The sequence below is a fragment of the Lithobates pipiens genome, unplaced genomic scaffold, assembly GCF_037356315.1.
Source record: "Lithobates pipiens isolate NorthernLeopardFrog02 unplaced genomic scaffold, aLitPip1_a1.2 Scaffold_22, whole genome shotgun sequence".
NCBI classification, from domain to species: Eukaryota; Metazoa; Chordata; class Amphibia; order Anura; family Ranidae; genus Lithobates; species Lithobates pipiens.
The window spans coordinates 301,482,123-301,508,555 of record NW_027507784.1 but is presented as its reverse complement, the minus strand read 5'-3'; the positions used below and the strand labels follow the sequence as shown (position 1 = coordinate 301,508,555).

The 26,433-nt window shown below is 42.9% G+C and overlaps 1 protein-coding gene across 1 annotated transcript in view; it reads right to left on the bottom strand.

Moving 5' to 3' along the window:
• CORO7 (coronin 7) overlaps positions 1-26,433 on the bottom strand; it is a 304,349-nt gene that overhangs the window by 12,430 nt on the left and 265,486 nt on the right. The window contains exons 10-23 of the mRNA XM_077449252.1: positions 25,737-25,791; positions 23,609-23,666; positions 23,378-23,523; positions 21,191-21,286; positions 17,293-17,403; positions 15,847-15,943; positions 14,666-14,841; positions 10,416-10,521; positions 8,199-8,285; positions 5,949-6,091; positions 5,261-5,365; positions 4,152-4,237; positions 3,914-4,055; positions 231-320 (exon numbers count right to left, since the gene is read on the bottom strand). Of these exons, the coding sequence (XP_077305378.1) occupies positions 231-320; positions 3,914-4,055; positions 4,152-4,237; positions 5,261-5,365; positions 5,949-6,091; positions 8,199-8,285; positions 10,416-10,521; positions 14,666-14,841; positions 15,847-15,943; positions 17,293-17,403; positions 21,191-21,286; positions 23,378-23,523; positions 23,609-23,666; positions 25,737-25,791 (1,498 nt within the window). The remainder of the gene's footprint in view (positions 1-230; positions 321-3,913; positions 4,056-4,151; positions 4,238-5,260; positions 5,366-5,948; positions 6,092-8,198; positions 8,286-10,415; positions 10,522-14,665; positions 14,842-15,846; positions 15,944-17,292; positions 17,404-21,190; positions 21,287-23,377; positions 23,524-23,608; positions 23,667-25,736; positions 25,792-26,433) is intronic.

Below are 26,433 nucleotides of genomic sequence, written 5' to 3'. Positions count from 1 at the left end.
ACATTTGCTCTGGTAACAACTCTATGAAAGGGGATTTCCTGTACTTTGGAGATTTCTTCACATCTGGGAGATGACGTAAATCTCCCCAATGGGGCATAGATGGCAACAAAAAAATAACCTAAAGCTTTTTCAACCCTTACCTGCTCTATACAAGTTATACTTTCAATTTTTTGGTGTTTCTGCCATGTAATTGTGCATGAAGCTTATAATGAAAACATTGGTGGTCTCACCTTGTGTGGGTCACTAATCACAATATTGTTACATTCCAGGAAGTAGGGACTTTCTGCTATCACTTCATACATGAATGATCTGGTGTCACCCTAGAGAAAAAAAAAAAAAAGAAATACAGTCAGTCAGGGGCTTTGTAGACTCCGACATCCAGGGCATGTGGCCTGGGCTTTCTATTGGGTGTCCTTTGTTGTAAATGTGCTGTCATTCCAAGCATGACAAGTACACTTTAATATTTGCTAAACTTTGGTTGATTTATTTTTTATTTAGGGCCAGTTCATATAAGAGATTGCACAGGAATGCGATTGTCATCCTGTGTTATTCCTGTCCAATTCGAGTGCAGTCTGTTTTCAACCCATTCATTTGAGATCTCACTGCACCACACCATAAGTTGTACATGCACTACTTTAAAAAATGCAGAGCTACTGACATACACAATGGACATCAGGGAGCAGGACCACAGATCCTTCATGTCCCCCTCCCCCAACCCCCCCCCCCCCCCTTAACCCTATTTCACCCTCCTAACTCTGCTACTTCTTCTTAAGTTCTCATGCTTAAGTAAAGTACTACAATAATACAGAGTCACAGGTTACACAGGCTCAAATATGGAGGACTGAGGATGTTCCGGCCCCTGGAGTTCAGCCCGCATGGGGGGGGGAGGCTCAACCCCCCCCCAATTAGCAGGATGAGGGGTGGGCTCTTCCCTGCTGTACTTCTGTACCATGCAATCCAAAGCAGGCAAACCATTTGGGGTGTCACAGTGTGGGAAATGCATACCGAATGCGGGTTTCCCGCACTGCACTCTTGTGGCTGGGCCCTTAATATTTACTACATCCATTCTTACACCTCAACATTAACTACACTTTGCCTCACCGTTCTTTAGAATTATGTTGTGTAGATCAAGAAGGGGTGTATTTATAAAAACAATTTGCAGAGCTATTCATCATGTGAAAATGTATGCAAAATGTGAGAGGGAATTCAAATGTTATTAACCTATTTTCTTTCCTGGTTAAATGTTTCAGAATAGAGTGAATCACGAAAAAAACTGCATTGTGGCCACTAGATGGAGCTGATGAGCATAGAAAATAAATATATAGGCGTATGAAAAATTCACATAGTTGCTTGCCAATTGAAACTGCATGTAAATTTGTTCTGTGTGAATGGGGCAAAATCAAATGTTCTCAGGCTATATTCACTGCAGTTTAAAAGTTCACTGGAAAAGGGAATGGGGAAAAATACCGCATTATGGCCACTAAATGGCACCATCATAGAAAATAGGTATGCTCATCTGCTCCATCTAGTGGTCATAATGCAGTAGTCTCCTCATTCACAATTTTTTTTTCTCCATAAATAACATAAGACCCCTTCCTTTCACACTGAGGCGGTTTTCAGGCTTTTTAGTGCTAGAAATAGACCCTGTAAAGCGCCTGAAAACTGCCTCCCATTCATTTCAGTGTGACTTTTCACACTTGGCCGGTGCGCTTGCAGGACGTTAGGAAAAGTCCAGCAAGCAGCATCTTTGGGGCGGTTTGGGGGCACTGTATTTAGCACTCCCAAAACGCCCTGTCCATTTAAATGAATGGGCAGTGCTTCGGAAGAGCCGCAACACAGGAACTTTTAACCGCTTCTTTGGGGTTAAAATCGCCCTGCTATTGGCCAAAAAGCGCAATTAAACAATGCTAAAGCGCTGATAAAATGAGCGGTGCTTTAGCGCTAACGTGGTCCCAGTGTGAAAGGGGGCTAGCAGATGCACGCATAGTTTAGCGTGGATGGAGAAATACGTTTTATTTCCTCTGCTCAGTCACATAAATGTGTGGCAACGTAAAGCCTCTAAGTGAGTACAGATGGATCTAAATTTGGCCAGTTCAGCGGGGAATGACTTCTGTCGAATGATCACACGGGAAAACTTTCATTGATCAGGTTAACCACTTCAATACAGGGCACTTAAACACCTTCCTGCCCAGACCAATTTTGAGCTTTCAGCGCTGTCGCATTTTGAATGACAATTGCGCGGTCATGCTACACTGTACCCAAATGAAATTTTTATCATTTTTTTCCCACAAATAGAGCTTTCTTTTGGTGGTATTTGATCACCTCTACGGTTTTTATTTTTTGCGCTACAAATAAAAAAATACCGAAAATTTTGAAAAAAAAAATGTTTTTTTTTTGTTTCAGTTTCAAAACTTTGTAAATAAGTATGTTTTCTCCTTCACTGATGGGCACTGATGGGGCTACACTGATGGGCACTGATAAGGTGGCACTGATGGGCACCAATGTGGCACCAATGAAGTGGCACTGATAGGCGGCACTGATGAGCGACACGGATGGGCGACACGGATGGGCGACACGGATGGGCGACACGGACGGGCACTGATAGGTGGCACAAATTGGCACTGATAGCTGGCACGGATGGGCGGCACGGATGGGCATGGATAGGCGGCACAGGTGGGCATGGATAGGCGGCACAGGTGGGCATAGATAGGCGGCACAGGTGGGCATAGATAGGCGGCACAGGTGGGCATAGATAGGCGGCACAGGTGGGCACGGATAGGCGGCACAGGTGGGCACTCAGGCGGCACAGGTGGGCACTCAGGCGGCACAGGTGGGCACTCATAGGCGGCACAGGTGGGCACTCATAGGCGGCATCGGTGTTATAGTAATGGATGCCAATCAGTGCCAAACAATAATGCATGCCAATCAGTGATGCCCATTGTGGCCACTGATTGGCATCCATTATGGGCACTGATTGGCACCCATTGTGCTGACTGGCACCCTGGTGGTCTAGGGAGGATTATGGATTTTTATTACCTTTTCCCTGGTGGTCTAGTGGTGTCCCTGGTGGTCCAGTGTGGGCATCCTCGGGGGGGCTGTGCTGATAATCGATCAGCACAGACCCCCCCTGTCAGAGGAGCAGCCGATCGGCTCTCCTCTACTCGCGTCTGACAGACGCGAGTGAGGGAAAGCCGATCACCGGCTCTTTCCATTTACACTGTGATCAGCCGTGATTGGACACGGCTGATCACATGGTAAAGAGTCTCCGTCGGAGACTCTTTACCGAGATCGTAGTTGCCGGGTGTCAGACTGACACCCCGCAACAACGATCGCCGCGATGCGTGCCCCCAGGGGCGCGCAGCGGCTCATTATCCTAATCACGTCATATGACGTCCGGTTAGGATAATGAAACCACTTTGCCGCCGTCAATTTGTAATAGGGCGGGCGGCAAGTGGTTAATTAATTAAAAAATAAATAAAATCTAACCATGTATACCAAGCTTAAGAAACACAGGTGATTTTGTAAGTAGTGATCGCTTCTTTTAGTAGCTCCTTATGCTATCCAATGCAGCTGTTGACCATCATGGGACACAAGGGATTTGTAGAGCTGCCTAGATGAGATCCTTAGTCAACCAGCAACTCTGTACCCAGCCACAAATTACAAAATACTCAGAGAAATTTGTATTTGCTACAGATCTCTGCTACAAAGTTACTATTGTGATACGGCCCTAAGAAAACACACATGGGATGTGTCTCCTTAGACATAAGCTACAACATTATTATTATACAGGAATGTAAGGCACACAAAATATGTATGATTTGTTCATGTATGCCATTATGTACTGTCCAAATTATGCATCACTTAGGACTTTCTGTTGTACCTCCACCCATACATGTGACCCCAGTATGCTTACCTTCCCAGTGAGTATCAGCAGGCCGATGTCTGGGTCATAGTGCGGGATAAGAGTGGAAGGCGACACATCCAGACTGATGGTGGTTACACGACCCTGTGACAGGTTTTCTGTACAATGCAAAGTCAGCTGGCGTTCACTTTGGCTGCAAAATATAAAGTAATCAGAGAGAGTCATAAGATGCCTCACTGCTCACTCCATTATATACTGAAAAAATATAACATTTACGAAAACCTCTTACCTGTCAAACCCCGATACGAGCAGATATTTACCATCGCACACCCAGAGGATTCGTGCTCCTCTGGCACCTTCTGGCCCAGCTCCCTCCTGTTGAAATAATCAGAGCTCCATCACATACAAAGCTCTTCTCCACTATATAGGTCAATGGGATCATATAGAGAAGGGGGTCTCCAAACTTTTTTAACCAGGGGGCCAGTTTACTTGCCTTCAGGTTTTAGAAGGGTCAGACTGTGGCCATTGGGAGTAAACAATGCCTCAGGCTTGGTGGTCAGTGGAAGTAAAAAAAAAAATTAGTAGTCAGTAGGAGGTGAAATAGTGCCTAATTATTGGCATTAGGCTGGCCATATACAGTTTGAATCTTGGCTGGATCAGCAGAAACTGGCCGAGATTTGAACAGTTAATGGACAGGCTGAATGTACCAAGTTGATCAATCAACTTGGGTACAAACAGCCTGGCAAATTCACTTACAATTATCACTAGCGCTAAAGCAGCTAGAGATATTCATGGTCTTCCCCCGGCCAGGAGCAGACAATTGCTCGGCAGGAGGGATTCTCCTATCAGCACTGTCTGTGTTGACAGGGGACTCAAGAAAATTTCTTGCAACCTTTGGTTGCAGGAAAGAAATTTGCACCAGGTATGGCTGGTCTTAATGAGAGGAATACGACCATCATTGGTATAATTGGGTGAAAGTGTGCACCATCTTTGGAATCAGTAGGAGGAATAATGTTCCATCATTTATAACAATGGGAGGAATAGTGGCCAAACTGTTGTGGTCAGTGGAAGGAAAAGTGTCCCTTTGTTAGTGTCAGTGGAAGGAAGGAATGATGCTTCATCCTTTGTGTCAGTGAGAGGCACTAGGCCCCACTGTTGGTGTCAGTGGAAGGAATGATGTCCTTTGTGTCAGTGAATGGAATAGTACCCCAAGGGCTGGATAAAGGCAAGCAAAGGGCCACACACAGCCCACAAGCCGCAGCTTAGAGACCACTGATATAGAAGAGGGAAGCATTGTGTTAACCTGAGTAATAAGATTCCAAACAAGTTCGAATTGCTATTCTGCTTATGTAGACAAGAAAACATACTTCATAATTAATCACATCAGTTGGAAATTACCTGCTTCGGACGGTTGGAAACCCGAGGCTCGTATATACGAATTCGCTGATCTTTGCAGCAAGTAGCTAAATATTTGCCATCTGGACTCCAGGCAAGGGAGAAGATCTGTGAGAAAAAGAAAGGCTTATAAACTCCATTACTCCTTCCAGGCTGGTCATAGATGGCCAGATATCCCTAAAAGTAAAGCTTGTGCAAACAAATGATTATCATCACAGATGTGGACAGAGCAATGTGCTCAGTGATGATCTTCACATACTTGCTGTACATTAATTCCTCAATTCTATCACAGGATTGGGTCACAGAATAGGAAGTAATGGCTGCACATCAAGAAGTTCCAAATGCCGTTCATTAAAAAACACCAAAGTCACACCATAGGATCAGTAGACACAGTAGTCGTTTTGTCGTAGGTGGAAGAAAAAAAGGACCAATTTTTCTCTGTATAACTATAGTACAAGATTTTTTCCCCCCATCATTAGTACAAATACAGCACAGTCACCTCATATAAGCTTATCACATACAAAATACTGCACAAATCCTAACCACACATGCCCTAGCGCAGCTAATTTGTGCAATAAAATCTTAATTGAAAGGAAAAAAAATATGATTGATAAATAATAAAGCAAGATATGGTTCTGCAAATGACACACGTGTTAGTTCTTTGTGAGCGGATCCTGTCTGATAAACTCACCTGATCTTCATGGCCTTGAAGAGTCAGCACATTTTTCCCAGCCTGCAGGTTCCACACTCTCACTGTCATGTCATAAGAAGAGGAGACCAGGATATCGGAGGCACAGGGGTGGAATCGCACCGTGTAGATCCGCTCGTTGTGACCTGTGGGAGAAGGAGGTGAAGTCATTTATATTTCACGTCTGATGATATTGCAGTACTATGGCTTATGGAGGTTAAACATACATTTAACCAGATCAACATTCCACTGATTTGCAGATCTGGTGATAACTATTGATGTATATTTTCTCCATTGAAAGCAAGTCTCTTTGCAGTAAACTTGGTGTACCTTTTGCCCAAGAACACCCACCTGTTAGAATTGATATATATGGCTAAATTGTATTTTCACAGTCTAAGCACCTCTTGCTTTCAAATGGAGAAAATACACATCAATAGTTATCACCAGGTCTGCAAACACTGGCTGCACTTAAGATGACCGAAATACACTATAGGGTCAAAAGTTTGTGGATACCCCAACCATCAAACCTATAGGAGCTTGTTGGACATCTCATTTCTAAACCATGGGCTTTAATAAGGAGTTGGCTATTACAGTCTCAACTCTGGGAAGGCTTTTCACAGGATTTTGAAGTGTGTCTGTGGGCATTTGTGCCCCTTCAGCCAAAAGTGTATTTGTGAGGTCAGGCTCAATAAAAAGCATTCAATAGGGTTGAGAACAGGGCTCTGTGTAGGTCACCTTCTGCACAGCAAATTCATCAAACCGTGTCCTTATGGAACTGTCATTGCACACAGGGACATAGTCATGCTGGAAGAGAAAAGAACCTTCCCTAATGTGTTGTCACAAGGTTGGAAGAGCAACATTTCTTAAAATGCCATAGTATGCTTTACCAATAGTAGATTCCTTCACTGGGAAGACCTAAATGCAATCATTTGGGGGGAGTGTGTCCATATATTTCTGGCTATATAGTATATTCCAGGTACAATCAAGGTTTAAACAGCCATCAGCAATATGTCTCATTAAGTTCTCCTTCTCACTAACTTTGCTCTGCGTTTGGTAGTGAGGAGGCTTTGAATCGCCTCATTGCCTGCTTTAGTTCCTTAAACCCCATGATTGTGGGGCACTTGCAAAGCAGCCCTAATCACTTGAATGAGTCGCATTCAGTGGCTGCTATGCCTGGTACTAAAGACCACGGCTTCGGCAGCTTAAGGTGACCAAGCCCCCGTGAGCAGGGAAAACATCAGTGGGCACGGCTGGAGCGGCGCTGGCTGAGGCCACAGATCTAGTTAGCACTGCTTTGGTTTGAGCGACATCTCATGCAAAACAGTTTTAACACTTCTGGATGAGAGAATCTGATGTCTACTCCCGTCTTCTGAGCACCAGCAGGGAGATATTCATATCTCAGCTTTGAGCAGCACTTCAAGTTTATTTATGATTGCAGCTAAAGGGGGTTGCGGTTAGGGGGTGGTAAAAGCGTGGCTTAACAGTGGAGTTTTACAGCCTCTCAACCGCTAGTGTGAATGAGTCCTAAAAGGACTTTTTTTGGCAGGTACCAACTGACAGTTTCTTGTATCTCTCATGAACTCTCCTGGTGAGGTCTATGAGTTGAGTTCCTGGGTCTGCACACCAACGCTGGCCATTTTGAGGAACACCCACTCCCCTTGTTGAATATTTGAATCTATGTTATAATATGGACAAAATAATAAGAGGACAAGAGAAAAAAAATCATGGAGATCTTTCAGATGGATCCAGGGTTGAGGCCACCAGACCTTACCCATAACTAAATTATCCCTGTTCGGTGGAATGGCCCTTTAACATTTGCATTCGCCATCAAAGCCGCATTGGACCCTATCCGCTTTCAATCCTCAAGGTTACCAAGTTATTCTGAAAGAATCCCACAGGAGGGCAGCATTGGTCACATAAATCTGCTGTGACCAAATTAGGGTTAAATTGCATTTCTCCTGAAAGTTATTTAGCTTTTTTATCCAAAGAAAAACTACTTATATTTACTTTAGAAGGTGTGTAAATACCTGCGTGGGGTCACTCATTCCACAGGGTAACCAGGCTGCTCATATGCTGGTCCTGGGGCATTCCACAGCCACTGTACGTCTTCCAGCTTGTATTTTGTGATCCCTTGTGCTCCTATATCTCATCCTATGTATGACTCCCCACTGTTCTGGGTACACACAGTGTATGGCTGGGACTAGTTGAATTGTGTGTGTAGTTTTCATCATTGCCATGTAATGTGTTTCTTACCAATAAGAACTGAGTGAGGGTCACTGAAGGTCTCCTTAAGCCCAGCCTGTGGAATTATCCAAACTTTAATCCTTCCGTCCTCTCCACCTGAAATTTGATTTAAAAATGATTATGTAAACCAATTCATGCATACTATGTAGGAGAATGAACAAGGTGCATTATCACTACAAAGCCAAGCTATTATATAATTTAAAGTGCATCTAAGCCCAAGAACAAAAATGTAATATATTGAGGCTTACCAATCTTTAGAGGAGGCGGTTGCATGTGTTTTCTTCATTTTACACATTTTGTTCTTCCTTTTCACCCGGTGATCCTACCAGTAACATATTTCCTGTCCTAGGGTGACAATGCTCACAAACTGTACTGCATCTAAGCAGCAGCAATGTTGTCACCCTAGGGCAGAAAATGGGTTAGGAATACAGAACAACTCTCCTCCTCCATAACACTGAAAATAAGTGTTCTATAATTCACAGGGCTAAAAACAATGCTAACTGATAACAGGCAGTAGAGGTATAGCACAGAAAGTTAATAGACACCACTGCCAGACAGCACCACTAGGCATGTGACCTTAAAGTGGTTGTAAAGTCACTCCTAATTACTAGAATCCCCTAGTAAAGCTGAAGCTATGTTGCACAGTGTCTTTGTTTCAATAAAATGATGCAGCTCAATACCTTATTTCAGAGCACCACTGTGCGGTCACGTGATGTCCCGCTGCTCTCCTTCTTTGATCTGTGGCTACAGTGGGAGGGGCTAAGATTCCCCTCTGACATCAGCCAGGAGGAGAGGAAGAGAGTGGCAGGACATCACATGGCAGGACATCACGTGACCGCACAGCGCCACTCCGCAATAAGGTATTGAGCGGCATGATTTTTTATAAAAGCAAAGACACTGTGCAACATAGTTTCATATAATAGTGGGGATTCTAGTAATTAGGCAGAGTTATTTTACACAGAATAGCAGCAGGAGGGCAGAGGCGGGGAGCAGATCAGCACTGACTCAATTGCTGACAGGCAGGGAGGGGGAGAGACTGCGGAATGACAGAGGCACGTAAACTGTCCAACGTATCATGAATCAGCAGCCATGATTAACATTGTCTGCACACACAGGGGGACACAGAAACAGGCAGGATCAACCAAGTTTTTTACAGCATAGAGGGGGACAAATTACTCCACACAGCACTATGCTGTATATTGTGCTTTAAAGGAACAGGATCTTTTTATATATATATATATATATATATATATATATATATATATATATATATATTTTTTTTAGGGTTACATCTACTTTAACTGCAGCACAGCTTAGTCACTAGCATACCCTTGAGTTTGTTGAGTGGACAGTGAATAAATAGCACCATGTAATAAGGTCATCTTTCTGCTCAAACTCCTGTCTCCTACTGTCAGCATGCTCCCTGTCAGCACAACTGAAGTAGATCAGAGCCTGATAGTGCTGTCCTTCCCATTACTAGTCCTAACCCTGCTGTATAGGGAATTACAAGAGGCTGACATCAAAACAGATTCTTATTCTATTTCCAGTTAAAAATACATTAAAATGTATTTTTAATATACAATCACCCTAATGCCTGGTACACGAGATGAGAAAATCAGACAAATAATCGTTTGGGGGTTTTCTGCATTCTAGTCTAATATCAAACATGAGAGTGCTAAAAAGTGTACGAAAATTTATGTACACACAGATTAGTTCTCTGTGCGTATCTTTGTTCGTATTCAACGTTCGCAGTAATTTACAGGTTGTTCTCTTGTTTCCGATCATGTGCGGTCTCGGTCACCTGATTTTTTTTTATGGACAAATACTATACCGCTTAAATAAAAATCATTTGTTCTGTTATCGTACGAGAAAAAATGTTTGTGCTTGTTCATTCGGAGATTATTGCATGAACTGTTGTGATCAGCTCTCAAAAGCAGTGTACTAAGGATTCGATCATTGAATTATCCCTCTGAATGTGTTTTTTTTGTGTCTGATTTTCTCATCCTGTGTACCAGGCATAAGCCTCACTATAACTAGATTGTAAGCTCTAACAAGCAGGGCCCTGTGATATTGAATTGCATTGTAACTTTACTGTCTGCCCTCATTTTGTAAGGCGCTGTGCAAACTGTTGGTGCTATATAAATCCTGCATAATAATAATCATCTGTCCTTTGTTGTTTAATTTCCCAATCTGCAATATGAGAGGGTGACATGGCTTTCATCATACCTGTGACTAGTCGCTGAGGATTGAAAGGGTCCCATGTAAGGTCTGTGACGGGCACTGTGTTCTCAATAGTCGGCAGGGAGTCTGGTAAACGTCCTGGCTGTGACAACTGTGGGTAAAACATGTACACAATCAACCGTATGAGTTGTAATGAGGTTTCTTTAATTAAAAAGTACAACAGAATCCAAGTCAAATAATCAGGAGTCGGCTTCCAATGTTTAAAAGGGAGCTTCCCTGAAAATGGAATCCCCTTCTCAAGCTGACCACATTGCCTCTTTCAGAATGGTAAATATAAAATAAAAAAATCTTGTAATATCTTTCTGCAATAAACAACAAGCTTCCACATTGGCCAATTACGCTACCAATGCCTAGACATTGGTCACCTGATCTTCAGAGGTTTAGGGGATTTCTGTTCAGACAAAGTCGATCGGCAGCCCTGATCACAGCAGCTCATATCACATGAGCAGCGCATAGATATTAAAACAAGAAATAGATTGTACAATTGCTTGATTCCCCCATCAACGCAGTAAATGTTGATGGGAATCTTATAGATTTTCTGTAAAGGTGAACTTACACTTTAAATAAGTGAATAGGTTAAATAATTTTATACAAGAATACTAAATTTCTACGGATATTGGGAAAATTGTGCATCCAATGTGGAACTCCCTTCCACAATCGGTGGTGTCAGTGGGAAGTGTCGATAGTTTAAAAAAAACTCTGGGCTTCTTGGTGAACGCAATATACAAACACACATCCTCACCCACACAGGTTGAACTTGGTGGACTGGTGTCTTTATTCAATCATACCAACTATGTAACATTTGTTGGCAACGCCCCAAAGTACTCAGATTCTGGATCAGAATCTTTAATCTTATCCATTCGGAAAGGGAGGTCCATATTCGTAGATCTCCTGAACGAGCTTTAATCCAGAAACTACCACCTGAGGTCCCAAAGAACTTCAAACGGTTGATTCTGCATATGACTTTATCGGGCAGGATAACTATTGTGAAACATTGGAAGCAGACTGTAACACTGCTTGATTACATCAAATGCAAGCTTAACTGGATTATGATCAACAATAAATTTACCTGCACCTTCCAAATCAACACAACTAAATTCAACAAGATGTGGTATCCACGGATTAAGAATCTGTCAATGGACTAGTCCTAGGGGCCCTCTTTACTTTCCAGGCCGACATTGCCAACCCTTTCCATTAGGTTATTCTCTCAGACATTTTGAATAGGCCTACAAGGCTCCCCGCCCTTTGAAATAGATGTTAACTGTGCCTATTCTGACCTACATAGTAACATTTTCACTTTTTTAATTAATGTGGCTATTACCCTGTTTCCCTAAAAATAAGACCTAGCGCGATTGTCGGTGATGGCTGCAATATAAGCCCTACCCCCCCAAATAAGCCCTAGACCTTGTAGGTCTTATTTTTAAGGTAGGGCTTATTTTCGTGGAAACAGGGTAAGGCTTATTTGGGGGGTAGGGCTTATATTGCAGCCATCACCAACAATCACGCTAGGTCTTATTTTCGGGGGAAACAGGGTATTGATAGTTGAGCTTATAAATCCACCCGAAACCCTTACTATAAGGGGAATATATGTCTGGTGAAAATCGATCAAAAATTTTTTTTGTAGTTAAACTGGTGTATATTTTACATGAATATTTTTATGTTTCAATGATTTTTATTTCAAGTTTTCACAATTTCCATAGTAGATAAAGGTACAATGTAAATAAACGGTTTCATGGTGATATTTTCAGCATCACACATTGTAATATATATAAACTTTTCTATAAAATGGTACTGACATTTGCCACCTGAAATACAGCTTGTATTATTCTTTCTAGGCTAGTTCTTTTTGTGTGGGGTCCATGCTGAAACAAGTTAAACTTTTTTATATCTCTACCATATGACCCTTATTTTGTCAGATTTTAGTTAGATTTGAAGAAAAGAATGGTTAAAAGTAAAGAATGATATGTTAAGAGAGAAGTAAAGAAGTAAAGAGTTAGAAATATAGAAAGTGACCTCGCACCCCAACCCCCACCCCGCACCGGACCTTCTATGCCAATATGGCTCTGGGGTCCCCTGTTAAGTACTGGACCCAAGGGCTCCAAATCTTTTTGAACTGTTGCATTTTATCTGCCAAGATTGCAGTCATTTGTTCATTAAGCATTGTCCAGGAGAGTTTGTATTTGAGCTGATCGAACGGCACCACCACCGTTTTCCAGGATTTCGGTATTATGATTTTTGCTGCTGTAAATACATTTGCTATGAGACGCCTCCGGGATCTCAAGACTGATTCTATCTCGGTACCCAACAGTGCTTGTCTAGGAGACTTAACAAGGTTTACCTGGGTGAGGGTGTATACAAAATTATACACCCTAATCCAGTAACGTCTCACCTTGGAGCACTGCCACCACACATGGTACATCATGCCCAATTGTCCTACATGGATATTTTTGACAATTGTTCCCAACTACACTTGATGTGGAGAATACACGTGCCTTTATTTTATTTTATTTTTTGGGGATCTGAGATATTTAGTCTGTACTTGAATTTCTGATCTTTGACTACCGTATATACTCGAGTATAAGCCGAGATTTTCAGCCTCTTTTTTGAGGCTGAAAGTGCCCCCCTCGGCTTATACTCGAGTCATCGCTGTCTGCCTGCTCGATCAGCGTGTCGAGCAGACAGACAGCGGCCATTCTATAATTCAAAAGCCGCGCCTCCGGCTCCGCCTTCGCCTGTGATAGGCGGAACACTGAATTTCCCAGCAGCCTGTGTTCCGCCTATCACGGACATCGTCTCATCCTCGTACTACGGACGAGGATGAGACGATGTCCGTGATAGGCGGAACACAGGCTGCTGGGAAATTTAGTGTTCCGCCTATCACAGGCGAAGGCGGAGGCGCGGCTTTTGAATTTTACAATGGCCGCCGAGGCGCCGACGAAGAGCGGCGATCCTGGCAAGGCACGGGACGGAGGCAAGGCAAGGCACGGGACGGGACGGAGGCAAGGCACGACACGGGACGGAGGCAAGGCACGGCACGGGACGGAGGCAAGGCACGGGACGGAGGCTCGGGACACAGGCTCGGGACACAGGTAGGCTGGACACACACACACACACACACACACACACACACACATGGACACACACACACAGGGATGGATGGATGGAGACACACACACACAGGGATGGATGGATACACACACACACAGGGATGGATGGATGGATGGAGACACACACACACAGGGATGGATGGATGGATGGAGACACACACACACAGGGATGGATGGATGGATGGAGACACACACACACAGGGATGGATGGATGGATGGAGACACACACACACAGGGATGGATGGATGGATGGACACACACACACACAGGGATGGATGGATGGATGGACACACACACACACAGGGATGGATGGATGGATGGACACACACACACACAGGGATGGATGGACGGACACACAGGGATGGACGGACACACAGGGATGGACGGACACACAGGGATGGACGGACACACACACAGGGATGGACAGGCATGTCTCACCCTCGGCTTATACAGGAGTCAATAAGTTTGCCAGTTTTTTTGGGGGTAAATTGGGGGCCTCGGCTTATATTCGGGTCGGCCTATACTCGAGTATATACGGTAATTGAAAATGTAATAAAAAAAAGATTGAAAACTAAAACATATTAAATGCACATATATTCTTTTTGGATCATCCATGTTGACATGAACGGTCTGGTGACAGGTCCCTCTAACTATTTTCTATCATTCTGAGACAGGGAACTAGTCTGGCACAGTCCAGAATCTGCAGCAAGAGACCTGAGGGTTAGAATGTGATAGACAGACAGTAGGGATGTTGCTGTAGGGCTACGGCCAAACAGATCACTAAAAGGTATATCCAAAGGCATACCATCATGTGACCTATTTTGTAAGTGACATTATGGGGGTTATTTACTAAAGGAAAATCCACTTTGCACTGAAACTGCACTTGGAAGTAAAGTCGCTGCAGATCCGAGGGGGACATGTAAGGAAAATAAAAAACAGCATTTTAGCTCGTACATGATTGGATGATAAAATCAGCAGAGCTTCCCCTCATTTCAGATCATATTTAGAGCGACTGCACTTCCAAGTGAACTTGCAGTGCAAAGTGGATTTCGTAAATAACCTCCTATGTATCCATTTAAAACATATGTTCAATTCAATAGCTTTTAGACCAAGCAGTTTGAGCCTTACCTCCAGCACTGCTACCTGGCCCCCTGGTCCAGCCAAAGGCACAGCCACTCGCTGGTGGTTCGCACAGAAACTGTCACTCTCTCCTGGTGTGCTCTGGCTCACTCCTTTCAGATTGGTGATGTGATTGTCACGATGGAGGACAATGCCCTGAGTATGACGGAACCGTGAACTTGGACCTGAATCCAGTGAAAGCAATACAAATTAGTTGACTCCCAATACTGAAGCATATGAAAAAACAAAGACATTTGCTTTAAAGCAGACCTTTGCCATTGCGTGGCAGCAAATAAAGCAATCATTCCCCTTCCTCTCACATGACAATGCTGGAACATGAGGATAAGGAGGGTCATCAGCCCTGTGTAAGCTCTGATAACACTGAACTGGAGCTTACACAGTGCTTCTTCTTCTTGCTTTTAGTGGCTGAATGCAGCAGTGAGGGAGAAAAGAAAATGTCAATGTATCTCTGAGGAAGGGGCATTAAAGTGAACCTGTCCCTAGCCCCCTCCCCTCTTCCCAATTCTTTAGATTTCCATTGATAAGGATGGCAAGAGGCATTGAGAAGGTGTCCCATTTCTATTGCCTGTACTGGCAAAGCCCATCACCATCAGACCCCAAATGACTGCAAATACATCCTTCTGGACCCAGCTGCACTATCCTCCAGGTTTACTGCAGAAAAATAACGGTTCTGTTGACCCCCTAGACATCTACTAGGTCATAGGAGCTTGCCTAGGTTGCCTTGTGTATGAATGGATGCTCCAGCTCTACTGTCTATGCAGGGCAAAGCGCAGGTTTATTTTACTTTCTCTGTGTTAAACTTAAAGTGGTTGTAAACCCTTACAACCAACTTTGACCTACAGGTAAACCTAGATTAAGGCTTACCTGTAGGTCCAAGAAATATCTCCTAAACCTACACGGTTTAGGAAATATTTGCCGAAAGACAGGCACCGCTGTCTACGGCGCATGCACTGAGCGCGCCGCTGTCAACAGCTATATGCTTTACCTTTGCAGGGAATCAAAGAGGAAGTAAACCCATCAGGGTTTACTTCCTCTTTAATGAACTTAGTCTCATCTGCAATGCCAGCTAAGAAGATACAGAAAACTTATAGAACAAGACATGCTAGCTTTGGAACCAAGGTCATCATTTCAGCTCACACAAGTACATCCACAGAATGATCACCACTTACCCAGAATGCTTTGCAGAGAACGTTGACTGGTGCTGGAAACAATCCCACTGGAGGGAGAGGTGATGGAGCTGGAGGGAGAGGAGAGCGCACTCCCTTCCTGAAGAATATAAAAAGACAGGATAATATATAAGCGAACAACTACAGTAAAAAAAGGGAAGGGGCAAACCCCTAGTGCATTACACAAGTAAAAATATATTTATTAAAATGAAAGGAAGCCAATAAAATGCATACTCACAAGAGTACCAAGGTGTAAAGCATGTAAATGAAAGGATAACATGAGGTAGAAAGTGCTTCTAAAAACTCACATGGAGCAGGTTGACGCGTTTCGGGGGAGCGTCCCCTTCTTTAGAGCTGTGCTGACCAGCACCACTAAAAGCCTAGTGTTTAAATACAGTAATTTATACCAAAATCCGCCCCAACCAAACAGGAAGGGTGGAGCAATTCTTAAAAAAATAAAAATAAAATTGGAGCAATAACATCACCCCTATGTACGTTTATATGTATTCATGAACAAACAAGTGGCAATCAGTGGGGAGAGGTTACCTTTTCACATGCCTAGCAGGCTGAAAACCTTGGTACTCTTGTTAGTATGCATTTTATTGGCTTCCTTTAGTTTTAGTAAATATCTTTTTACTCGGATAATGCACTAGCGGTTTGGGCCTTCCCTTTTTGATTTTGTAGTCTCACATTGGATATCCCTATCCAACGAGGGCAGCATGCACCGGGCACAGGACTGAGCATGCATGCGTCACTGGTTTGGTCATCCCTCTGTTGAGGACCACTGAGCACTGGAAGTATGTAGATGTTTTTTTTCTCGCTAATAAAAGGACAGTGCATTGTAACCCACGTGACCATTCTCGGGTCCTGATACAAGGAGAGCCCCCTGCCCACCCCCACCACCAACACCACTATCATCTTTCAAAATCCTAGCTGTGCCTAGAATACAGTTGGGGCTACTTTCCACTACTCTACAAACCATGTACAAGCTGTATATTTTTAATGCTTAATATGACAAAAGGGAACAGCACCAGACACACAACACAGCTTTGTGAACTAATGCTTACTGCTACAGTGCTGTTAATCTGACATGTTTTAGGCACTGGGAGCTGGAAGTTAAACAGGCAGACTAATAGAGTGAGTGGGGCACAACGTATTGTTAGCAATGTGCTAAAACTTACTTGTTGACCTTTGAACATGTTGGAGAAGGGAAAGCGGCAAAAAGAAGCTTTAGGTTGTGAAAAGTACTGTCACCCTCCAGATAGCGAGGGGTTAGGGGTGTGTAAACCACTAGAGCTACAAGACCTACAAATTATTTTGTCAGGTAAGTACTCTGTGTTTAACTGTGTGATTGGAGTTTGGCTTCAAATGTATGAATAAATAACACCTTTGACCAACCAGCAAGCATGTATATGGCTGACCTATCTAATGTGAGGTTCTTGTACTCACACTGTGCTCTGGGGATGCCAGTCTCTGCTCAGGATCACCAGTCTTTTTCTCCTTTCTTACAAGACAGGATTTGACTGATCTCTGGGATGGGTCTAAGGAGACCTTTTCCACCTGGAAATAAAAAGAAGACTGTGAAATTGCATATATCTAGAGCAGGGATCCCAAAACTTTTCACTATGAGGGCCACATTGTATACTTTACATATATATATCCACTGGCTGAATATACTTAAATCTTTTTTTTTTGCAATCAGCATGACATGATTCAGAAAGAGAAAAACATCAGTGTCTCCATCAGTGTGTGCCCTTACACCAGGGTTCTGCTGAGGGCCACATTGTATACTTTACATTTATCCACTGGCTGAATATACTTAAATCTTTTTTTTGCAATCAGCATGATATGATTCAGAAAGAGAAAGAACTTTAGTAAAACATCAGTGTCTCCATCAGGGTCTGCCCTTACACCAGGGGCTCCATCAGGGTCCGCCTTTACATCAGGGACTGCCTTTACACCAAGGTCTCCATCTGTGTTCGCCCTTACATCAGGGTCGCCATCAGTGTCCGCCCTTACACCTAGGTCTCCATTAAAGTGCCCCCTTACATCAGGGTCTCCACTGTGGAAGGGGGGGGGGGGGGGTGATCAAAGAACATCTGATCTAAATCCTCAGTCTGTACTCGGAGTCTGAGGATCTGCCTACAGCTGTGAGCTGGATAAAATCTCATACTTGACCAGATGTGGCCCGCTAGCCACTGTTTGAAGATCCCTAGTCTAGAGGAATCACACACAGGGGGGAGATTTACTAAAACACCTTTGGGATAAATTAGAGTGTAGACTGCAAGCCAGGCCTTCTCATCAAACATCAGTGCCTGACCTCACAAATACGCTTCTGGAAAATGGTCAAACATTCCCATAGACTTACTCCTAAACCTTGTGGACAGCCTTCCCAGAAGAGTTGAAGCTGTTGATAGCGGCAAAGGGTGGGGCAATTCCATATTGAACCCTACGGACTAAGACTTTGGATGCTATTTAATTTAATTTGCGTGTAAAGGCAGGCGTCCCAAAAGATTTATATATATATATATATATATATATATATATATATACACATACATACACGCACATATACATACATACAATGGTTATAAAAAGTCTACACACCCAACAAAATGTCGGGTTGTTTTGTGATGTAAAAAAATGAGACAACACGGGGCTGTCCGTATTTGGCATCCACTTGCTCAGCGGGGATCACTCCGTTGATCCCCGCTGAGCTGGCGGATGACAAGTCCATCTCTGCACTCTGTGCAGGGACAGACCTGTCAGAGAGTCCACTCTGCCTAATGGGGGGGAATCGGATGTTTACGGACCGCCTGTCAGTTTTCATCCGATCGACGGATGGAAAATAGGACATGCATCCGTCTGGATTTTGCGGGGCGGATCGGTTGTCAGTGGACATGTCACCGATGACGTCCATAGAGCTGTATGGAGCGCCCATTCAGATCCGCCTGAAAAAACTGACAGGGGGATCTGAACGGTCTGCACATGTGAAAGGGGCCTAAGATAAATTATTTCAGAACTGTTTCCACCTTTAATGTGACCTGTAAACTGTACAACTCAATTGAAAAACAAACTGAAATCTTGTGGGGGAGGGGGGGTAACAAAAATAAAAATAATTTGGTTGCATAAGTATGCGCACCCTCTTATAACTGGGGATGTAGCTGTGTTCAGAATTAAGCAATCACATTCAAACTCATGTTAAATAGGAGGCAGTACACACCTGCCATCATTTATAGTGCCTCTGATTAACCCCAAATAAAGTTCAGTACATAAAGAAAGAGGGTCGGAGGTGTGTATATTGTGGCTAATCGAAGGAGTCAAAGTGAAACATGAACAAGTATTAGTTTGCCATGATTGAGTAGCTACATGGCAGACAATACATGCAATAGTGGCACATAATAAAACAAGTCATGTATCCAAATCGTTTACATGTTAAAAGTATAAATAAAATATACAATAGTATTGTCCTCCATAAAAAAAAAAAATCACTATAATATAACAGTTATAATCCACGATGATACCTGGATCCAAAGACCATGTAGGTATGTATGCATTGCTTCTAGGTTAAGCCCTATGCGTTTCATGGGATCTATCCAATCATCAGGGGCGGGCGGATGCATGCGTATATCTGCTTAGTGTGAAACAAACACACCGCTAGGGTGCTAGTGCCGAAAGGAATGCCTAGTCCAGAAGCTATGGTAGTAAGATCTAACACTTTGACTCCTTCGATTAGACACAATATACACACCTCATTTAAAGTCCCGACCCTCTTTCTTTATGTACTTGAATAGGGATAGAGATGCATGTTATCATGCGCTACATTCAAAGTCCCAAAAGCCCCCTCTATTGCAAATAAAGCTCAGTGGTTCTAGTAGGTCTTTCCTGACATTTTCTTAGTTGCATCTTACAGCAAAAGCCATAGTCCACAGACAGCTTCCAAAGCATCAGAAGGATCTCATTGGTAAAAGGCATTAGTCAGGAGAAGGGTACAAAAAGAATTTCCAAGGCATTAGATATACCATGGAACACACTGAAGACCGTCATCATCAAGTGGAGAAAATATGGCACAACAGTGATATTACCAAGAACTGGAAGTCCCTCTAAAACTGATGAAAAGACAAGAAGAAAACTGGCCAGGGAGGCTTCCAAGAGGCCTACAGCAACATTAAAGGAGCTGCAGGAATATCTGGCAAGTACTGGCTGTGTGACAACAATCTCCCGTATTCTTCATATGTCTGGGCTATGGGGTAGCCATAGTGGCAAGATGGAAGCCTTTTCTTACAAAGAAAAACATCCAAACCCGGCAAAATTTTGCAAAAACACATCTGAAGTCTCCCAAAAGCATGTGGAAAAATGTGTTATGGTCTGATTAAACCAAGGTTGACATTTTTGCCCATAATTCCAAAAGATATGTTTTACAATATTGTCACAAAACCTTCAGGCTTCTGCTAGAGAGTTGAACATGAAGAGGACCACAACCCAAAGCATACATCCAAATCAACAAAGGAATGGCTTCACCAGGAGAAGATTAAAGTTTTGGAATGGCCCAGCCAGAGCTCAGACCTGAATCCCATTGAAAATCTGTGGGGTGATCTGAAGAGGGCTGTGCACAGGAGATGACAGATTTGGAGTGTTTTTGCAAAGAGTGGGCAAATATTGCCAAGTCGAGATGTGCCATGCCGATAGACTCCTACCCAAAAAAACTGAGTGCTGTAATAAAATCAAAGGGTGCTTCAACAAAGTATTAGTTTAAAGGTGTGCACAGTTATGCAATCATATTATTTTCGTTTTTTATTTTTACGTCCCTCCACCGAAAAGTTTTTGTTTTTCAATTAAGTTGTACAGTTTATAGGACACATTAAAGGTGGAAAAAATTCTGAAATTATTCATATTTGTCTCATTTTTTTACATTACAGAAACCTGACATTTTAACAGGGGTGTGTAAACTTTTTATATCCACTGTATACATCTATCTATATATATATATATAAACACACACACACACACACACACATTAGCTAGATCCACTTTATAGAGACATTTTGTGCCATGTACTGTTCAGTAACTATCATCTGACAGTGTGCAATGTACTGTTCAGTAACTATCATCTGACAGTGTGCAATGTTGGCCACTCATGAACAAAGAGTCTGATTTATAAGAACTGCAGCGCAAATTGCATTTGTTGTCCGGAAAAGCTGTATTCCGAATGGGCAGAGAACATATTAACATTTTACTGGCTGCAATCATAAAGTCATCTTACCCTCCTTACCCTACACTTTGTAAGTTATGGATATTCTCTACTGATGTGTCCAGAACTATTGATCTAGTGTGCAGTGCCACTTACCTGCTTATTGACTCCTGACCACCAGCTCTGGGCAGTGTGCGCCGCTGTGCATCCGGTCGTGTCAGGAAAAAGGTCAAGTGGGATTTCCTGTACTGCCTACAGGGCACAGAGGAAACAGTAGAGTGTCAGAGGACAAGATGGGAGACAGAAATAAAGTGTTTCAGGTGACCATTAAAGGCCAGACACAAACGTTGCCTGGTGCAACAGTGCATAGTCCAATCCCCAAGGGAATATTTTCATATTTCTTCAGAATAAAATTGAAAGCATTGATAAAGGGTGATCCTGCTGAGATAAGACAGTGCTATGAGTACATGGACTGTGGAATTACGTAGTCTGGGTCAATCTCTCCAAAAGCAGCTACAGGTATATATGCAGTTGCATACCTCCCAACTGTCCCGGATTTTGAGGGACTGTCCCCGATTTGGATCAATGTCCCTCATTTTGGTCTGATCTATATAGTTGTATAAAAAAATGACTTTTTATCTTTCAAAAAGTATTTCCCAGTGCTAAATCTTTCATCCAATTTCTAAATTGCTGCATTTGTACATTTTAAAAGCCAATATAAAGGAATAGTAGTGGTAAAAAAAAGCACTTTTGGATTTAATTAACCTTTGGGGGGGTTAATTCTCCTTTAAGGGGGCGTGTCCCATGCCTACATACATTTTCTAGATGTCCCTCATTCCCATCTCAAAATGTTGGGAGGTATGCAGCTGCTTTACTTATTATTCATTCACATTGGTCCTTGCCCTCAAAGAGCTTACAATCTAAGGTCCCTATCCTATATGAACACATATTAAGGACAAGTTAGACACACAATTAACCTAGCAGTATATCTTTGGAGAGTGTGAAGAAACTGTAGTAGCTGGAGGAAACCCATGCAAGCACAGGAACAACATGCAAATTCAATGCAGATAGTGCTGTGGCGAGGATTTAACCCGAGGACCCACCTTTGTGTGTATCAGCTCTGCTTGGTTCATTCTCCATAATATAAAGTGAATAAAAATCCAGCAGGAGGCGTTTGATCCTCTCGTAAGGATCAACTGATAAAGTTTTATCCCTGTGTATGCTCTAATACGACTGTACGAGTGGTAGGTGGGGAGAAAGGGGTTAGTGAACCCGTGTCTTTGAATCGAATGGGCAAAGCGTAGGTCCAATTTAAAGGTGGCCATACATGGTTTCGCCAGAGAGAGGGCTGAATGAAAAAACTGAACCGATTCCCCACATTTTGGGGTGGAGGAATTTGCCCTTCTGTACTTTTGCGACAGTGAGGGGCCTCCTCATCCTATTGCCTGCAGTGCAGATCGAGCAGCTTTTAATGCAACAGGACAGTTGAACAGAAGCTGATTGGCCGGCTGATTTCTGTTCACTTGCAGTGATCACACATGGATCGAAATTTGGCCGGTGCCTGCTGAACTGGCCAAATTTTGTTCCATCTATGGCCATCATAACTGCTGCAAAAGAAAATCAAATTTCAGCATTGGCTAGTCAGAATTATGAATCCTTCCAATTGTGTATTTTATCTTAGGTGCTTGCCTAGAGCTCAGCTCTAAGCATTACCATATGTATCATCCATCTACATATAACATACCACTCCTTTAGGCCCCCTTCACACTTGTGCAACTTGTCCTGCAACTTGGGACTGCAAAGTCGCATGACAAGATGCTCCCCATGATTTCCAATGATAACCATTCATATATGTGCGACTTCAAGTCGTGCCAACTTCAAAGTAGTTCCTGTACTACTTTGGTCTGAGTTTCATGCACATTGAGGTCCATAGATCTCAAGTTTACACAGGCATTCCCTAAAATCGCCTCAAAACCGCAGAAAAATGGCAGTGTGAAAGGGGCCTTAGCTGTGCTGGATGTCTTTGCACAGTATTCACCAGGTGCCCATCAGCTAGAGGTAGCTGATCATATAGTAGTCATGTTCTCCAACAAAGCTGTCCTTCACATATATCATGAGCCCTGCCATCCATCCTTAGTGATGTTGACACCTCTGTATTTATAAGGAAGTGAATGAAGAGCTTGAGATCATGGCACAGCATGGCAGGGTGATGGAGGAAGATACTGGTACGGAATGTGATGTGTGGGGTGAAAGATATAAGAGTTAAATACAGGTCAGACAATGCATACATTACAAATGCAGCACATTGCTTGTGCATAGAAAGAGTGCGACAGCCAGCGATACCTTGCGTGGAACACTATAACTGATAGGAATGATGAACCTGTCGGTCAGCTGCAGCAGGCGAAGAAGCTCACAGCTCATCACATCAAGGCAGAGCTTGGGGACCAGTGCCAATCCACGGGTCTGCTGTTCTGTGACGCACTGAGAGACTAGAAGACAAGGAGAATTGCCCAGTCACATAACTGGCACATACATGCTTATATCTCCAAGAGACAAACAAAATCAAAAACTTACGCTGCGCTAGAGATGGCGATTCAGTGTTGACCTCCATGCAGTACATTGTGCTTTCACCCTACAGAGGAAAAGAAGAGATCAAAAACAAGCACAAGATATCCATCAGAGCCATGGACAATAACAAAAACCATGTCCTAATCCACCAAAATCTACAGTTCTTGAAAAAAGTATTCATACCCCTTGACATTTTCTACATTTTGTCATTATACAACCAAAAACATAAATATATTTTATTGGGATTTTATGTGATAGACCAACACACATAATTGTGAAGTGGAAAGAAAATGATTTTCATTTTTTTTTTTTTTACAAATAAATATCTGAAAACTGTGGTATGCATTTTTATTCAGCCCCCTTTACTCCGATACCCCTTACTAAAAATCTAGTGGAACCAATTGCCTTCAGAAGTCACCTAACTAGTAAATAGAGTCCACCTGTGTAATTTAATCTCAGTATAAATACAGCAGTTCTGTGAAGCCCTCAGAGCTTTGCTAGAGAACCTTAGTGAACAAACAGCATCATGAAGGCCAAGAAACACACCAGACAGTTTAAAGCAGGGTTAGGTTGTATAAAAAAAAAAAAATCACAAGCTTTGAACATCTCATGGAGCACTGTTCAATCCATCATCCAAAAATGGAAAGGGTATGGCACAACTGCAAACCTACCAAGTCATGGCCATCCACCTAAAATGACAGGCCGGGCAAGGAAAGCATTATTCAGAGAAGCAGCCAAGAGGCCCATGGTAACTCTGGAGGAGCTGCAGAGATCCACAGCTCAGGTGGGAGAATCTGTCCACAGGACAACTATTATGGGCCGTACACATCATAGGATTTTCCGACAACAAATGTTTGAGAGCAGGTTCTCAAATTTTCCGACAACAAGAGTTGTTGGAAATTCCAAGCGTGTTCCGATGCACAAATGTCCACGCATGCATGGAATCACGCAGAAGAGCCACACTGGCTATTGAACGTCATTTTTCTCCGCTTGTGTCCACAGGACAACTATTAGTCGTTCACTCTACAAATCTGGCCTTTGTGGAAGAGTGTCAAGAAGAAAGCCATTGTTAAAAGAAAGCCATAAGAAGTCCCATTTGCAGTTTGCAGGAAGCCATGTGGGGGATACAGCAAACGTGGAAGAAGGTGCTCTGGTCAGATGAGACCAAAATTGAACCTTTTGGCCTAAAAGCAAAACGCTATTTGTGGCGGAAAACGAACACTGCACATCACCCTGAACACACCACCCCCCCCGAAACATGGTGGTGGCAGCATCATGTTGTGGGGATGCTTTTCTTGAGCAGGGACAAGGAACTTGGTCAGAGTTGATGGGAAGATGGATGGAGACAAATACAGGGCAATCTTAGAAGTAAACCTGTTAGAGTCTGCAAAAGACTTGAGAATGGGGTGGAGGTTCACCTTCCAGCAAGACAACGACCCTAAACATACAGCCAGAGCTACAATGGAATAGTTTAGATCAAAGCATATTCATCTGTTAGAATGACCCAGTCAAGTCCAGACCTAAATCCAATTGAGAAGCTGTGGCAAGACTTGAAAATTGCTGTTCACAGATGCACACTATCCAATCTGACAGAGCTTGATCTATTTTGCAAAGAAGAATGGGCAAAAATTTCACTCTGTAGATGTGCAAAGCTGGTAGAGACATCCCCAAAAAGACTTTCAGCCGTAATTGCAGTGAAAGGAGGTTCTACAAAGTATTGACTCTGGGGGGTTGAATACAAATGCACCCCACACTTTTCACCACATATTTATTTGTAAACAATTTTGAAAACCATTTATCATTTTCCTTCCACTTCATAATTATGTGCCACTTTGTGTTGGCCTATAACATAAAATCCATTAAACAAATTGACATTTTTGGTTGTAACATGACAAAATTTGGAAAATGTCAAGGGGTATGAATACTTTTTCAAGCCACTGTAAAGTGAATTTGTGCTCCACAAATTGACATATGGAATAATGCAAGTAGCAATTCATATAATGCCAGTGGTCGGCATTAGAGTTAATTAAAACGGACACCTGCAATCAACCCAATTGTCCCCAAGGTGGTCACATCTGTATCACTCAGACTGCCCCGGGGCAAAGTGAGACGTCCGCAATGCAAGTTCATTTACCTGAGCAGCAAGGATGATTAGTCCGGTATCTACATCATAGAGTGGGATAAGAAGCCTGTAGAAAGAGAAGACAATTCAGTTACTTTACATCCTACCAAACTTATAACAAAAATGCAAAGTGTACACTTTAGATAGGAAGACATAACCCATATGGTTGTTTTCCAGCTGTATACTGTATACATTGCAGAAGATAACACTAGAGGGCAGTGAAGATGCATCTCAACTTATATTTATTGGTGACCAGCAAGGTAAAGCGTTATTAATGGTTATACAGCTAACACTGTATTATGTTCTAGTTGGTATGGACAGGAAAAAATAGCCCTATGATTTTATAAGGTAAACTAGAAAAAGAATGACAGTCTATGTCAGCGATGGGCAATTCATTTTCTCAAGGGGCTACACGAGAAATTGGGACAGTTGTGGAGGGCCAAACTTAAAGTGATTGTAAAGTCAGAAGGTTTTTTTTTATCCTAATGCATGCTATGAATTAAGATAAAATAAAATCTTTAGTGTGCAGCAGCCCCCGTCAGCCCCCCAATACTTACCTGAACCCGTCTTTATCCAGCAATGTTGCAAGAGGGTCTAAGCTTCCCGGGACTGCCCTCCTCTTTGGCTGAGAGAGCAGCGTGGCGGGATTGGCTCCTGCTGCTGTTAATCAAAATCATTCAGCCAATCAGGAAAAAGTGGGGGCGGGGCC